The 14,616-nt window shown below is 38.5% G+C and overlaps 2 protein-coding genes across 2 annotated transcripts in view; one reads left to right on the top strand and one right to left on the bottom strand.

The window, feature by feature from the left end:
- The window catches only part of SNW1 (SNW domain containing 1), a 29,722-nt gene extending 21,493 nt beyond the window's left edge, over window positions 1-8,229 (top strand). The window contains exons 10-14 of the mRNA XM_024567753.3: window positions 494-635; window positions 3,432-3,528; window positions 5,272-5,389; window positions 7,301-7,464; window positions 7,544-8,229. Coding sequence (XP_024423521.1) covers window positions 494-635; window positions 3,432-3,528; window positions 5,272-5,389; window positions 7,301-7,464; window positions 7,544-7,745 — 723 coding nt within the window. The 3' untranslated portion in view covers window positions 7,746-8,229. The remainder of the gene's footprint in view (window positions 1-493; window positions 636-3,431; window positions 3,529-5,271; window positions 5,390-7,300; window positions 7,465-7,543) is intronic.
- Window positions 8,230-14,590, bottom strand: SLIRP (SRA stem-loop interacting RNA binding protein). The gene is made up of 4 exons (XM_024567754.3): window positions 14,448-14,590; window positions 11,747-11,805; window positions 8,967-9,074; window positions 8,230-8,335 (listed from the first exon to the last, which is right to left on the bottom strand). Exons 1-4 carry the CDS (start codon window positions 14,560-14,562, stop codon window positions 8,270-8,272), a joined length of 348 nt encoding a protein of 115 aa, XP_024423522.2. The 5' UTR covers window positions 14,563-14,590; the 3' UTR covers window positions 8,230-8,269.
- Window positions 14,591-14,616: the final 26 nt, after the last annotated feature.

The raw sequence follows: 14,616 nt of genomic DNA, 5'->3' as shown, positions 1-14,616 counted from the left end.
TGTGACTTTGAAAATCACATAAACTATGTGTATGTTTAGAATATAGAAAAGTATTACATTGAGCACCCCTATAAAAATTCTCTTGTAGGTTAAGGCTTTACGTATCTTGAGGTTACTTGATTGATTTTGAAAATATAACCAGTTCCTGTTACATTATTGATATTGAAAATTACTTCATTGGAATCTTCTTTAATTTTATTTTTTTGGATTGTTTCTGAGAAAGCATTAATGAAGCACTGACTTTCAAGATTTGGGGGTGTGGGAGGTGGGTCTATAGTTTTAACTACTGAGACATTTCCCAGAGTGTAAAATCCAAGTTTGTAGTGCTCTCTAGTCAAGCTGTCTTTTAGTGGGCGAGAATCTTTGTTCTAAGCAATAACAAATCTGAATTCTGTATAACTGCTTTCTCAAGCCAGACTTCAGTCAGGGAGCTAGATGATAGCTGTAATTTATCCCTTGATAGTGTCTTATTAACATCTGACTTCACTAACAGGCTCGTGAAGCTGTGGAAATGCGTGCTCAAGTAGAGAGAAAGATGGCTCAAAAAGAGAAAGAGAAACATGAAGAGAAACTTAGAGAAATGGCCCAGAAAGCCAGGGAGAGAAGAGCTGGGATCAAAACCCATGTGGAAAAAGGTATGACATTCTTATTACCAAATTGAATTTATTTTGTAAAGAATATGTGTCTCATTTTAGAAAATCTCTATTGATTTTTACCGCATATAAAAGTAGCATATACATAAAAAGAAAATGTAGTATTTTAGAAATTGTGTAGAAATGAAAGAGTAAGAGTGACTTCTCCCTTATTAAGCTGACGCAGCAAAAAAATAAAGTTATATATTTAAATGTAGATGTTCAGTATGGGACTACAGTGGAAGTTTTTAAAGTTCTGAGCCATATAGTTAAAAAACTGCATATTACTCAGATGATAGCCTTGGTTTTCTCTTGTTGAATTTTTCCTGAAACTTAGAAAGGAAGTCTCCATGTGAATAATTTAGCTCCCCCATATGGTAAAGTAACCCAGAGTTTTTCTATCTTGTAGGGTAATATATCTCTAATCATTAAATCTGCCTGTATTTTTTCTCTTGCTTTGGTTAGTGGTCTGCACTGGTAAATTAATTCATTTAGAGTGAGGAGAGTAATTTTAATTCAAGAAAATTGTGAGGGTAGTTTTTGTTTCATTAATAAATCCTTGACTAGTACAATTTTATTCATTCATTCACTTCATACTGAACACCTACTGCGTGCAAAGTTGTTTTCTAGATACAAGGTTTTCTGCTAGACAGGTGGGGCCTGGGTATAGTAATGAACATTCTAGGGAGTATAAACAGACCCAGAAAAGTTAAGTGTGTAGTGTATTAGAAGGTAATAATCACTATGGAAAAAATAAAACAGCCCTGGCTGATGTGGTTCAGTGGATTGAGCATCAACCTGTGAACTGAAAGGTCACTGGTTCAATTCCCAAGCACATGCCTGGGTTGCGGCCAGGTCCCCAGTTAGGGGCATGCAAGAAGCAACTGGTGGATGTATCTCTTGCACGTTGATGTTTCTCTCCCTCCCTTCCCCTCTCTTTCAAAATAAATAAATATTGAATAAGTAAATAGATTTTTTTTTTTAAATAGGGAAGGGAGATAAAAGTGCCAGAAGGAGAGGGTAGCCACAATAGGCCTCACCTCTGAGATGGTTACATTAGCTCAGAAAACTTGAAGGGAATTAGGAAGTGAGCCATGTGGCTATCTAGGAGAAGAGCATCCTAGATAGAAGAAATAGAAGCGCAAAGGCCCTGACTTGGGAATATGCCTGGTGTGTTCAAGGAAAGCAGAGAGGCCAGAATGGCTGGATTAGAGTGAGAAAGGAGAGTAGTAGGAAATGAGGTGTCAGAGTAGTTAGGTCAAATAGGAAGAGCAGTGTCCAGATGATTTTAGTCCCTGTAAGAACATGTAACTAAGTAAAAGTATGAACTTTTACTTCAAGTAAGACGGGAAGCAATGGAAGGGTTGTGAGCAGTGTTAGGAGGCTGCGGGATGGGCAGGGAAACCTTTGGAAGGCTAGTGCATTAATCCAGATGAGAGATGATGAGAGTAGTGAAAATATGGTCAGATAGTGGATGTATTTTTGGAGGTAGAACTAACAAATTTGCTTATGGATTGGGTAGAAGTATGAGAGAAAAGGAGGAGTCGTGGATGACTCCAGAACTTTTGACTTGAGCGCTTGGGAACAATTGAGTTGACATTTACTAATATTGGGAAGACTGTACAATGTAGAGGTTTGAGAGGGAGAGATTAGGAGTTTAGATGTTGACATGATAAACTTAAAATGTAGGTATCAAGCAGGCAATTAGTTATAGGATTCCGGAGTTTAACTCTACGGAAGTAACCAAGATTTTAAGTAGTGATCCACTTCATTGAACCATATATAAATGACTTAATGAGGCAAGATATAAATACCTGCCTGTTCCACATGTAACCACTGAAGGTAATTAGAAGTAAAACTTCCCTGTATCTTAGTTCTCTAAACTTAGATACAGAAAAAAAACAGCAGAATTCTTCTTGAGAAATGAATTAAGTTTTGAAAAGGTTATTGCTATATATTAATAAAAACTAACATTTATTGAGAGCTTATCATGGCAGGCATCACTTGAGCACTCTACGTGGATTACCTTGTATAACCTACAACCACCAAATGCAGTGGTACTATTTGCATTGCATTGTCACTGTTTTTACAGAGAAGGAGACTAAGGCTCAGAGTTGTTCAGTAATCCGCACAAGGTCACATTGCCAGTCTGTTGCAGAAACAGAATTTGCATCTAGACAGGCTGTCTCCAACACTCATGCTCTTATCTACACTACACCTTCAGACTGGAAAGAATAGAGAAAATGAAGGTAGACATAAACACAGTACATAGAGACCATGATGCAGCCAGCCCCTATGGGCCACAAGCAAAGCTAGCAGTCTTTGAATATATAAGGGTAAACTTACACGTAATTCTTTTTCCTGACATTTTATTACAAAAGTTTTAAAACATTTAAATGTGGAAAGAATCGTAAAATGAACACCCATATCTCTATCACCTACATTCTATAGTTAACAATTCTTTTTAATAATTAACATAGTCAAATTTGCTTTATCACTTATCTACCATCTCTTTATCTTTCAATCCACCTTACTACTTTGATGAATTTCAGAGTAAGTTAAAAACATCAGTACACTTTACCCCTGAATACTTAAGCTGCATGCATGATTCTGGAATTCACATTCAAAAATTAAACCAATACTATTGGATTTAAATTAATTGCAAGTAAGATAAAAGAGCTGACTGTCACCACAATGAAGTTCATGGAATTTTTGTCTAAGGTTAAAGATTATATTCTCTTGTTCAACATATTAATGAGTAATACAGTGATGAAGTTATTTTCAACTCTGTCCACACAGAGGATGGGGAGGCACGTGAGAGGGATGAAATTAGGCACGACAGGCGGAAAGAGAGACAGCATGACCGGAATCTTTCCAGGGCAGCTCCTGATAAGAGGTAGGTACTATTTGAGGCCAACACGAATTATGAAGACTGGCCTTTGTGAGTCTTTTAGAGAGGTGTAGTCCACTGATACCAGTGTTGCTTCTCTTTAGTTTGCTAACTTAATAAATTAGCATTTATTTCCTTGCACTTTACTTAATTTGTCTTAACAGAATAATTGACTATCCATGGAAATAATCTTTTCTTCCATCACCTTATAGAGTCAGCTAGACTTGAGAATGATGAGGATATAGAAAAGGAAATTCAGATCATGTTTGTGAAAGAAGGAACTGGGTAGGACTGTTCTTGTCTGTTCTCTTCCAGTTTCAAATGATGAGACCAATTTACTATGTGCCTGTTCCTCTAGACAGGAAATAAGCTGTGATACCTTTATTGAGATCCTTCTACATGCAGAGCACTCCAGGAAGTACAGTGGAGGAGCAAAGCCATTTTCTAAGAAGTGAAAATTGGTCTCTTCTCATGAGCAATTTCATTTAAAATTCAGAACAGCAGAGCTACTATATAAAATGATTTGGGAAAATTGACAAAGCACTTTCTAAAATTAAGATAGCTGACATATAGTTGACATATAGACAAAGCACTCTTATAAGCACAGACTTGTATAGAACAAACTTGGAATAAAGTAGGGATTAGTGAAGTTTGTGGTTCACCAAAGGCTGAAGACTGAAATTGCTGAAAAGTTGAGGAAACGCTATAATATGGAGGTGAAATTCTGAATGAGGGTTAAATGCAAATATAAAACATTTTCTTTGCTAATGAGCAGTTTTCAAGACTCATCCTATGAGCAGATACAATCCATTTTTTCAATTCATATCTTAAACGAAGATTTTTCTGCTGGTGGTGTTCTTTGTTGTTTGATGGCATATTCCATCTCCCTGGATAAATGAAGTCATGCAAAAGCAGAAAATTTAAATTCAGAGTTGTGGGTAAATGTACAGTGTAGAATAAAGAGGAATGAAGTGTGAAAGCACAGTTAATATACTTTTGGTCTGAAATTCCTAAGCTATAAAAATCAAAATAGCTCTGCATAAATTGGGCCCTTAAAACCAGCAAAGTAGCTATGAAAATTGATAACATAGAAAAACTGTAAATTAGTGATTGGATGAAAATCAGATGGTCTATAGAAATCATTTCAAGACCTGAGTTTATAGCAAAATAAATGACAGTTACCATGGTTTCATTGTGATATAGATTGCATTACATACTGAAACAGCAGGGGAATTAATCTGAATGTCAAAAATCATACTGAGTAATCCAGTCATTGATGTGCTTTCCTCAAAATTCTAATAGGATGAAATTACTAAATGTGGTTGGGTAAAAAAACTGATTCTAGTTCATTGAAAATGATTCATGTGATACACTTAATTTGTATCCAGTCCCCCTCCCATCCCCATCTAATAATGGCAAATATAGACTATAGCAACTTCATATCTCAGCGTGTGTTGGAAGGTGATTGCTTGTATTTTAAAGATTTCCATGTCAAGAATGAGTCTCTTAGCAATTCTTCTCAGCTAACAGGAGGGCCTGATTATAAAACCCTACCTCTTCAAATGATCATCTATCCGAAATGCTGTAAGGGCTGCCAGCCCAATTATGCATTATCAGAGAATATATGTTCATAAGATGTTAACAGGACATACTCATTTCCTTTGCTTCTGAGATTGGTTGTATTTTTAAAATTGAAATTCAGCTTGTCTGTGAAGTCTTTTCAGTTAGTGACATTGTATTTCAAAACAGGTCAAAACTGCAGAGAAATGAAAACCGAGATATCAGTGAGGCCATTGCACTTGGTGTGCCCAATCCTCGGACTTCCAATGAAGTTCAGTATGACCAAAGGCTGTTCAACCAATCCAAGGTACAATAGAAATAGCGTATCTTCAGTGTTGGTATGAAACCAATCCTCAGGGAAGAGCACATGAACAAACACAGCATAGGTTTAGATCAACCTTAGGTATGCCAGCATGATGACAGAAAAAAATTGGAAGTTGCATGTTGTGTAATGTAAGAGAGAAGTAAGATGAAACAGCTCTAATTTTGATCGACAGCTAAAAATTGAGACTCTAGTAGAAAATGAAAGAGATTAGGTTATAAAACTTGGTTCTGGTATGTTGTTCTTTTATTTCTAAAATAGAGCCAGTGTCCTACAAGAGTATCTCTTAATTTTTGTTGATCTTTGAAAAAAAAATTTTTTAATGCTATTGAAACACATAAACTTGGGATCTTTAAAAAATGAAACTGTGTGTGTAAAATTAAAGTACTAGCCAGGAAGTCTAATTTTTAGTATCAGTTGTCATTAACTAGCTAGGACACAGTAGGCCTGAAGAAAACCTTTGTGTTTAAATTCACCCAGCATTATTATTTACTCTGCATGAGTGAGATCAAAGATTGATGTGCCTTCGCCCTCAGAAAACACTTAAGTCTCCTGGAGAAGACCGTTATGTGTATATAAATAAAGACAAGGCAGACTGTGTTAAAAATATAGAAGTATAAAGTTCTACTGGGGTGTAGAGGGAGGAAAGTTGATTGTGACTTGGAGGTTTTAAAATCTGAAGGTAGTGCCCAGACCCGTCTAGCTCAGTTGGTTGGGCATCATCCTACAAAGTGAAATGTTGCTGGTTTGATTCCCAGTCAGGGCCACCTGCCTAAGTTGCAGGTTCAGTCCCTGGTCAGGGCCCATTGGAGAAGGCACCTGATCCGTTTCTCACATCATTGTCTCTCTCCCTCTCTCCCAGACCCTCTCTCTAAAAATAATTAAAATCCTTAAAAAAAAGATCTAAAGGTAGCATTTGAGTAAGCTCTTCTAGTTAAGTTACTGGGTGCTTTTTTATATTGCTGGTATTCTGTCTTTTACTTGTATTATCTTACTTAACCCTTACAAAAACCCTATGAAGTCACCCTGTTATTACCTCTATTTAAAGATGAGGAGATTGTGACACATAAAGGCTTTAGCTAGTAACTGATGGAACTCAGATTTCAAATACCGGCTGTCTTGATTCCAAAGCTTATGTTCTTAAACACTATGCAATGGCATCTTACCAGTCTGCACGAAGGGGGTTAAGAATGAAAGCACCACCTAAGTAAATATGAGAGTCACCCCTTACAAGCTTAGGTTTAAATGCTGTGATGAAAATTTTTCTAAATATATGAAACAAGTTTGTTGTTAAGATTTTCATTGAGAGCTCTATTATCTCATGCTGTAATAGTGACGTTCTCAGGCAGTTAAGGGGTATGTTACTCTAAATCAGTGGTGTCAAACTCACTTTGACCGGGGGACACGTCAGCCTAGCAGTTGCCTTCAAAGGGCTGAATGTAATTTCAACTCCTTAACAGTTAAGGAGTAGTTACATTTATACAGTCCTAAAATTATTTCAGCCCTTTGAAGGCAACCACGAGGTTGATATGATCCCCGGTGAAAATGAGTTTGACATCCCTGCTCTAAATGGCATTAGATGTTTGAGTTCTTTCATCTTCTTGCCTCTATACAAATTGAAATTGTCAAATAGCTGCTTATACTAGCATCTCCATTTTGACTACTTCACTACAGTAGTTAGACTGGCTAATGAGTCCCTTATTTAATCTAAGGACACAAAGGTGACTGAACAAAGTTTATGAACATTTTTTAATGAGTATCTTTTTAAGTACAGATTGTTGAAAATGTGAACTATAAATGTAGTCAGATTCACGTGAATGTAGTCTTCACATGTAGTGAGATGCAACTTTTAATAAATAATAATACATACACTTTTAATGTCCTCGTTTTCCGCAGGGTATGGACAGTGGTTTTGCAGGTGGAGAAGATGAAATTTACAATGTTTATGATCAAGCCTGGAGAGGTGGTAAAGACATGGCCCAGAATATTTACAGGCCCAGTAAAAATTTGGATAAGGACATGTATGGTGATGACCTAGAAGCCAGAATAAAGACCAACAGGTATAAAGCAAACCGCTCAGTTTCAGTGTTTGCACCAGTGAGATTAAAGTATTTCATAGTCCTTTCTCTTTTTCCATAGATTTGTTCCCGATAAGGAGTTTTCTGGTTCAGACCGTAGTAGGCAAAGAGGTCGAGAAGGACCAGTTCAGTTTGAGGAAGATCCTTTTGGTTTGGACAAGTTTTTGGAAGAAGCCAAACAGCACGGTGGCTCTAAAAGACCCTCAGATAGCAGCCGCCCCAAGGAACATGAGCATGAAGGCAAGAAGAGGAGAAAGGAGTAGAGACGCCTCTTCATAGTGAATGGACTATTACCCATAACCCTAATGATGCAAGTCATATGGGGGAACACCTTGTAAATGGGCCAGATAAAAACCAAATCTGGGTATCATACCCCAGCACTACTTTTTATTACGGGAGAAAGGGCGGATGGAAAATTCTACTTTGAACTACTTAGTTTTTTTAAAGAGTGAGTTGTGTTTGTGCTTCTCCCACATTTTGGCATTTATAGAACATACTGCCCCACACATGAAATTAAGACCACTTCCTTATGTTTGATGTTAGTACTTTGGGGTTAATATTTTGTGTAAGAATGACAGCTTATAAGTAAAGTTACCACAACCACAGTGAGTAGAAGGATGTTCACATATTGGAACTGTCCTGCCAAATGATGTTTGCCCTGTTGTGCTCTGTTTTATTCTGGAGTGGGGAAAATTAAGCGCTTGCTTGGTGCACCTATTTGTTTCAAATAAAAACATTTAGACAAAATTTTCAGTTGTGTTACTTTATTTAATAGGCAATAATAGTCTCAAAAATCTTCATCAGATGTTTGATCCCCTCGCAAAATTTTTGGTCTTTGAGCTTGAACATGGAGCTGAAAAAAAAAAAATCAAATAAGCACTGTAAAGAAAGGCAATGTCTGCAAAAACATTCAAACTAAAAATTAGTGCCCTGACCAAGTGTGCTCAGTTGGACTGGGTGTCCATCCTGCAAAGCAAAAGGTCGCTGGTTCAATTCCTGGTCAGAGCACATGCCTGGGTTGCAGGTTTGGTCCCCAGCCAGGGCACATACAAGAAGCGACCAAATGATGTTTTTCTCCCTCTCTTTCTCCCTCCCTTCCCCTCTCTCTAAAAATAGATAAAATCTTAACAAAAAAAACCCTTGAAGACTGCCACCTCAAGGTTGCATTTTTATTAGGGAATCAGCACCAATATGAGGATGTTCATTGTTCATAAGACTCCCTGAATTTCGATTAAAAATCGTAAGTCAGGAGAAGCCAGGATTTCAACTCCTGGCTTGTGAGTAGACTGCTATTTCCACTATTTGGTGTTATACATGCTTGCTAACCATTACAGGGTCTTCCTTTATTTCCCTTCCCAGAGCTTTTAGACTGCGCACTCTACCACCACCTCCACCATTCTTAAATCTCCCAAAATCCCTGTCATTTCACACTTCTGACCTATTTCACTGACACACAAAGTTCACGATATGACAAAAATATTTACCTTTACTCCATCGATAACATGACTGTCCTGTTGCAGTGCATTCTGAAGTTCTTCTTCTGAAGAAAACTGAATCCAACCCATACCTCTGTGAAAGCCAGTCTCTCTGTCCTAAAAATTCAAAATTTAGGAAAACAATCATGAACTTGCGAGTTTCCATAAACTCCATGTCAAGGTACCAACTTCTCATTTACCAAAATGGGATAAGACATTTTAATAAAATCAAAAACCTTAATGTATAGTCCTAGTTCACTCCTAGTTACCCAAAGCTTAATCCCTATGTTATCATATTCTGCTTTTCTGCTGCCACTGAAGAAATGTAAGAATGAGTTTTCTGTGCCATTCTAGATACAAAACACACTTAATGGCAATAGTCAAGGGAAATTTTGATCATATAAAGAAGTACTCTTCCTGTTTCTAACGTCCTCACTTCTACCTAGAAAGGAAATTTAAGCTTTAGAACCTTGTTCTATCTCTAGTGATTCTGAGACCAATCACCCTCATCACCGCCACGTTACCTCATACTCCTAAAAAAAAGTAGGAAAAAAGAAAAACTATGTATTACCCTTATTTACCCAGTTCCAGAATTCTGGTTAACTTCAACAACTTTGCTACTTTGTACAAAAGGCGGAGTGCTTATTCAACCTATACATCAGCACACATGGAAAATAGATTCTGGTGTGCTTGGATTCGCCCTGCCCTACTCTGTAAAGGACAGATACCAACAAGTCTATTCACTCAATGTACATAATCGGTCTGGTTACAAAGTCTTACTGTGCTCTGCCCCCTAAAATCAGACTCCTAAAAACGGCCCCATGCAGTTTATGAAATGCTTCAAAGTAACCTAAGTGTTAACCTAAAACAGGAGAAGTTTCTAGTGATGTTCCAGTGATTCACTCCTTCAGGTAAACAGGACAACTTCTAAAGCACTCTCCTCTACCTTTTGGAGATAAGGCCTTAAAACTTGCGTTAAACCTTAGATATTATATATCTAAAATGGGAATCTGATTTTCTAAATTGAGTACAAGGAATTTAACTAGAAAGCAATTTTTTTCCTGTCACATTTTATTTAGGTTTAAGCCTTCTTTTGTTTAAATCTAAGATCTGTTAACTGCAGGTCCTAAATTATTTTGTTTATACTTTTAAGAGGGAAATGGCAACCAAGAAATAGCTGTAACTTTTTTTGGAGAACCTTCAAGAAACAAACATTTCATACTCTTTGTGAAACTGTACAGTTTTTAAGCTTACAGATTTTTGTGTCCGTAATACACATACCTCATTCCTTTAAATCAACAGTAAAAAATTCCACTGTATCAATGAATTAATATCTACTTAATCCCACCAATGTACATTTAGGTTTTTTCCTGTTATAATACTATTAAACAATGCTGCTTTGAACATTTTGACCACACTTCTGTAGATTAGAATTCCTAGAAAGAGAACTGGTAAAGCAAAGCAAAGGCAAATTCTTATTCTGGATAGATTTTGCCAGACTATCCTCCCAAAATGAAGGTACCCATTAGACTTGATTTGGGTGCCAGTTTTCCTACACCTGCGCCAGCACTGGATATGCAATCCGCTGGATTCTGGAAGGCAGGTAACATTAAAGCAAGAGTTGAGTACTCAATCTAGGTTGATATTTTGCCACAGCCTTTTCACATCACGGGCAAAAAAAGGGGTAGTTTCCGTGTGTAAACTCTATTCACATCATACCCTGCCAAAGAGAGTAATTCTAGAAAGCCACAGAAAAATAGAGCCCAGGGTAAAGCAGAACAAATTACAGACTGATTTCTAAACCCTCATGAGAAAGCAAAGGAAATGTAATAAATATAAAAACACTTTTTAAAAAAGTACCCAACTTAATGAGGAAAAAGGTTAAAACAGCTATTCTTCACCATTAGCTTGATGATGAACTATCCTCTACTACCTCAAGTCGTTCCCATAATACTGCAGCAGGCAGAACTCTCAGGCGATCCATGACCTCCACGGTGTCCCACCATGTTACCCCTGTGTAATCCCCACCCCATGAGAGTCCATATGTGTGTGTTGGGGGGGGGACCTGTGACCTTCTAGCCAAAAGACTATATGGCAAAAGTGATGGGATGCTGCTCCCTTGATCAGGTTATATGGCAACGGTGATGGGGTGTCACTTCCATGACTGTAAGACTGTCTTACCAGCTGGAGAGAGAAACTCCCTCGCCAACTTGAAGGAAGCAAGCCGCCATGCTGGGGAATAGCCGACGAGAAGCCAGACAACAAGAAACTGCAGGCAGTCCCTACAATCTGTGAGCTGCCTCCAGCGGAAAGTCAGCAAGAAAGCAGATATGTCATCTCGGTCTGACAATCGAAAGATGTGTTCTGCCAACAGCCTGCAGGAGCCTGGAACTCAATCCCCCCCAGTTTCGCCTCTGTTGAGACCACAGCCCCAGCTGACACACGGACACAAGGATGCAGACCTGAGTAGACGACCCAGTGAGGCTGCACCCAGACTCCTGATTTACAGAAACTGGGAGAGAATATATGTATGCTGTTCTGAGCCACTAAGCTGGTGGCAATTTATTACACACCAACAATAAACTAGCATAAATGCCTAGAATAATGTTTTTTCTGGGGTGGTTTTTTTTTTACATTTTAATCAGTATCACCCATAATTTTATCAAAAAAGACTCAACAGCTTCACTCCATTAGACACTCAAATAAGTTGATATGCTGTGACCAAAAAAAAAAAAAAAAAAATCAGGAATTAAAGGATAACATTAATACTGAAAAAAAATAATACTCACAAAAGGTACAGTGCACTTTCGTACATGGCCAAACTGTGCAAAGTGTTCTCTCAGCTCACCTGTATTAGAAAACGTATTAAAACTAGTTAATGCATTTTGTATCCACCATCCTACATTGTAGATAGAAATCAAAGGGGGTCCTAGAACCCCCAAACTTCTGGTAAACAGGAGCTACTTTGCATTTCCTGTAGCCTTGAGAGTTAGGAGGCAGCTAAGGTATGACTATAAAGCTGGAATGTGCCAGACTGGGGGAGGTGATGGTGTGGGGACATGCATAGAGACAAATGGCTAGGGTGACTGTAGCCTTCATATCCCAGGTACTGCAGTAGATACAATGGATTATACTCCCTGTGAGAAGATCACACAGAAGACAATTACAATACACAGTGTTGCTAGCTACATTAATAGAGATTTCCAAATAACATCTCAGTTTATCTGCCTTTCATAATTTAAAGTTTACACGAGACTAATAGCTGGTTTTCTAAAAGTTGTTGAGTTGACCCGACCGTCCCTTCCGGCCCTATTTCCCACTGCTGTACAGCAAATGAAATTCTGTTTATGCGCCCTGTGGATTCCCATTTTGCAGGTCATTCTTTTTCCTTGACATGTCAGTAATCTTATCTCCTCCTGCCTAAACTGTAACTATCCTTCAAGACCGAGGCCAAATACATACGCTGAATATTGTTTTATTGGGTTTCTACTGCAATACAAGACAACATACTAGCCCCATGAGGGCTCAAAGATGAACGGTGGATAACATTAAAGACCAAAAAACACGATCTCTTTCTCTTCTGAACTACACTGCTTGTACTTTCTGATTTGCACTTACATTACTCGTTTACTTCTCCTAGTTCCTTTACCTTCATTGGTTCAACAACTGCCTGCATGTGTTGTTTGTAAGTTTCCTCACCTCCACCACTACAGTGCAAGCTCCCCAATTGAATCCACAGTGATTGACACACAAGCAGGCAATATTTGCTAAATGGATAAATGTCTAGGAATCCTTCAAAAACCCACAGGGACTTGATTTCTGAAGAGCTCTAATAGTTGGTCAAACCAGTTGGCAAGATCATAATCTCACAGAACTGTTCTATGTTACTGGAGGATAAAATAGTGTTAAATATACATGTTTTAAACCAAGTATTAAAGTTCTAGGAAATGAGCACTTCTAAAACATACTAGCTCTGGAAGGCAACCCTTTTCCCAAATTATCTACAATTTTTACGGAAAAACAGCACCAGGAACAATGCCTACCACAAAACAAATACTCCTGAAATACTTGCTGAATGAATGAAGGAATGAACTTAGAGAAAACTGTTTCAAAGTGGAATGTTATACAGAGACTTTCAAAAGGTTTTAAACCAGCCCATTGTGGTCTGGGATCTTGTATTTGCAAGATGCTGAAGAAATCCCTGAACCTTCCCACAGTCTCATAGGGCCTAAACAAGACATTTCATTGGGCATGGTCTACACCCGTGACATACTGAGAAGTTGGGACACAAACGGATCTACTTCCCATCCTACTATCTTACCTGGGCCACAAAAACTAAGAGAAGCATCACCCCTGTTCTACAGTTTAACGGAACTGGTCTCATACATGGATTATCTACAAAAGTGACCACAAGCAAATGTAAAACTTTAAATTGTAAAAGTGTAAATTGTAAAACTGCTTACCAAAATTTTGGTAAGCAAAGGAAAAACCTTATTTCAAAGCAGGAGCTGACAAAAATCAAAGTTGGTGAGGGATTTCAGTACTGATCATTCCCTACCCTCTATTCTCCAGCCTATGCCTCTCCCATGAGCTTCAATTTTAGCAATCGTGAAAACTATCACATATTTACTCTGTATCTACCACAAGTCTAAGCAGTTTACATATAAATTCACTTAATCCAATCAACAATCTTATAAGGAAGATAGTATTGACTTCATTTTATAGTAACTGATGAGCACTGGTGACCCCTTTACCCAAATTACCTTCCGTTAGTCAGGGTACACAACTACTAAAAGGCCAAGCTGCAATTCTAGCCCAAGCAGTATGGCTGCAGAGTGCACTTCTCAATCTAGATACACAACATCCTGTGCCCAACTGCCTGACGAAGACCTTAAGAGGTTTCTCAAACTCAGCACATTTAAATTTTACTCCTCTACTTTCGACCTATTTTTACAATCTAACCACGAAATTCACCAAAGCTAAAAACTTGGAAGTCGTTCCTCCCCTTCCTTTTCTGTGCTCCACCCGCCTTCAGGCCATCCTGAAAACCTGTCGATCTTATTTCGGTAACATAGATGGATCTGACCTCTCTCCTGCCACCACTCTAGTTCGGGTCCTCGTCTTTCAACTAAGTTACTGAAATTGACTTCTAGTTCGTCTTCTCGCCTCTAATCTTGCCCCTTCGAATTCATTCCCTACACTGAAATCAAATTAAACCCTTCAAAATTGTAAATCTTAAAGTTTCAGAGTAATAAGCCTTTCCACCAAATCCCCCCAAAAGGCAACAGACCGTGAATACGTGCCCCAAACGCTCAAGGGACATCCCTAAACATTTAATTACAAACATTCTGCAGCTTGGTGGGCTCAGAAGCAACCCCAGCCAGCCTCCTAATCCAGCCACCACGCTGATTTAAACACTTCACAGAAAGCAGGGCTCTTAAGGATCGCTCAGACCTAACAATTCTGCCCCTGCTACATTTCCCCACTCACTCGAGGCGGCGGTCCAGGGAATTTTTCTTACAAAAGCAACGGGCCGACTAGCACTCGTGCGCAGAGATGCAGCAGTCCTAATCGCCGAAGCCGCCATCTTTAGGTCGAGGCACATCCACGACCTGTGCTCGTGACCCCGGAAAAACCAGACAGATCCGGAGCACGGATA

The sequence above is a fragment of the Desmodus rotundus genome, chromosome 7, assembly GCF_022682495.2.
Source record: "Desmodus rotundus isolate HL8 chromosome 7, HLdesRot8A.1, whole genome shotgun sequence".
Classification (NCBI taxonomy): Eukaryota; Metazoa; Chordata; class Mammalia; order Chiroptera; family Phyllostomidae; genus Desmodus; species Desmodus rotundus.
This window is presented reverse-complemented; position numbering and strand designations above follow the sequence as displayed.

Excerpts from the sequence above, each read along its gene's own strand:
- SLIRP (XM_024567754.3), bottom strand. The coding sequence starts at position 14,562 with ATGTGCCTCGACCTAAAGATGGCGGCTTCGGCGATTAGGACTGCTGCA. Across the intron at positions 11,806-14,447 it reads TCCCTGGACCGCCGCCTCGA|GTGAGCTGAGAGAACACTTT; the intron begins GTGAGTGGGGAA and ends TTTCTAATACAG. Across the intron at positions 9,075-11,746 it reads GAAAGTGCACTGTACCTTTT|GACAGAGAGACTGGCTTTCA; the intron begins GTGAGTATTATT and ends TTGAATTTTTAG.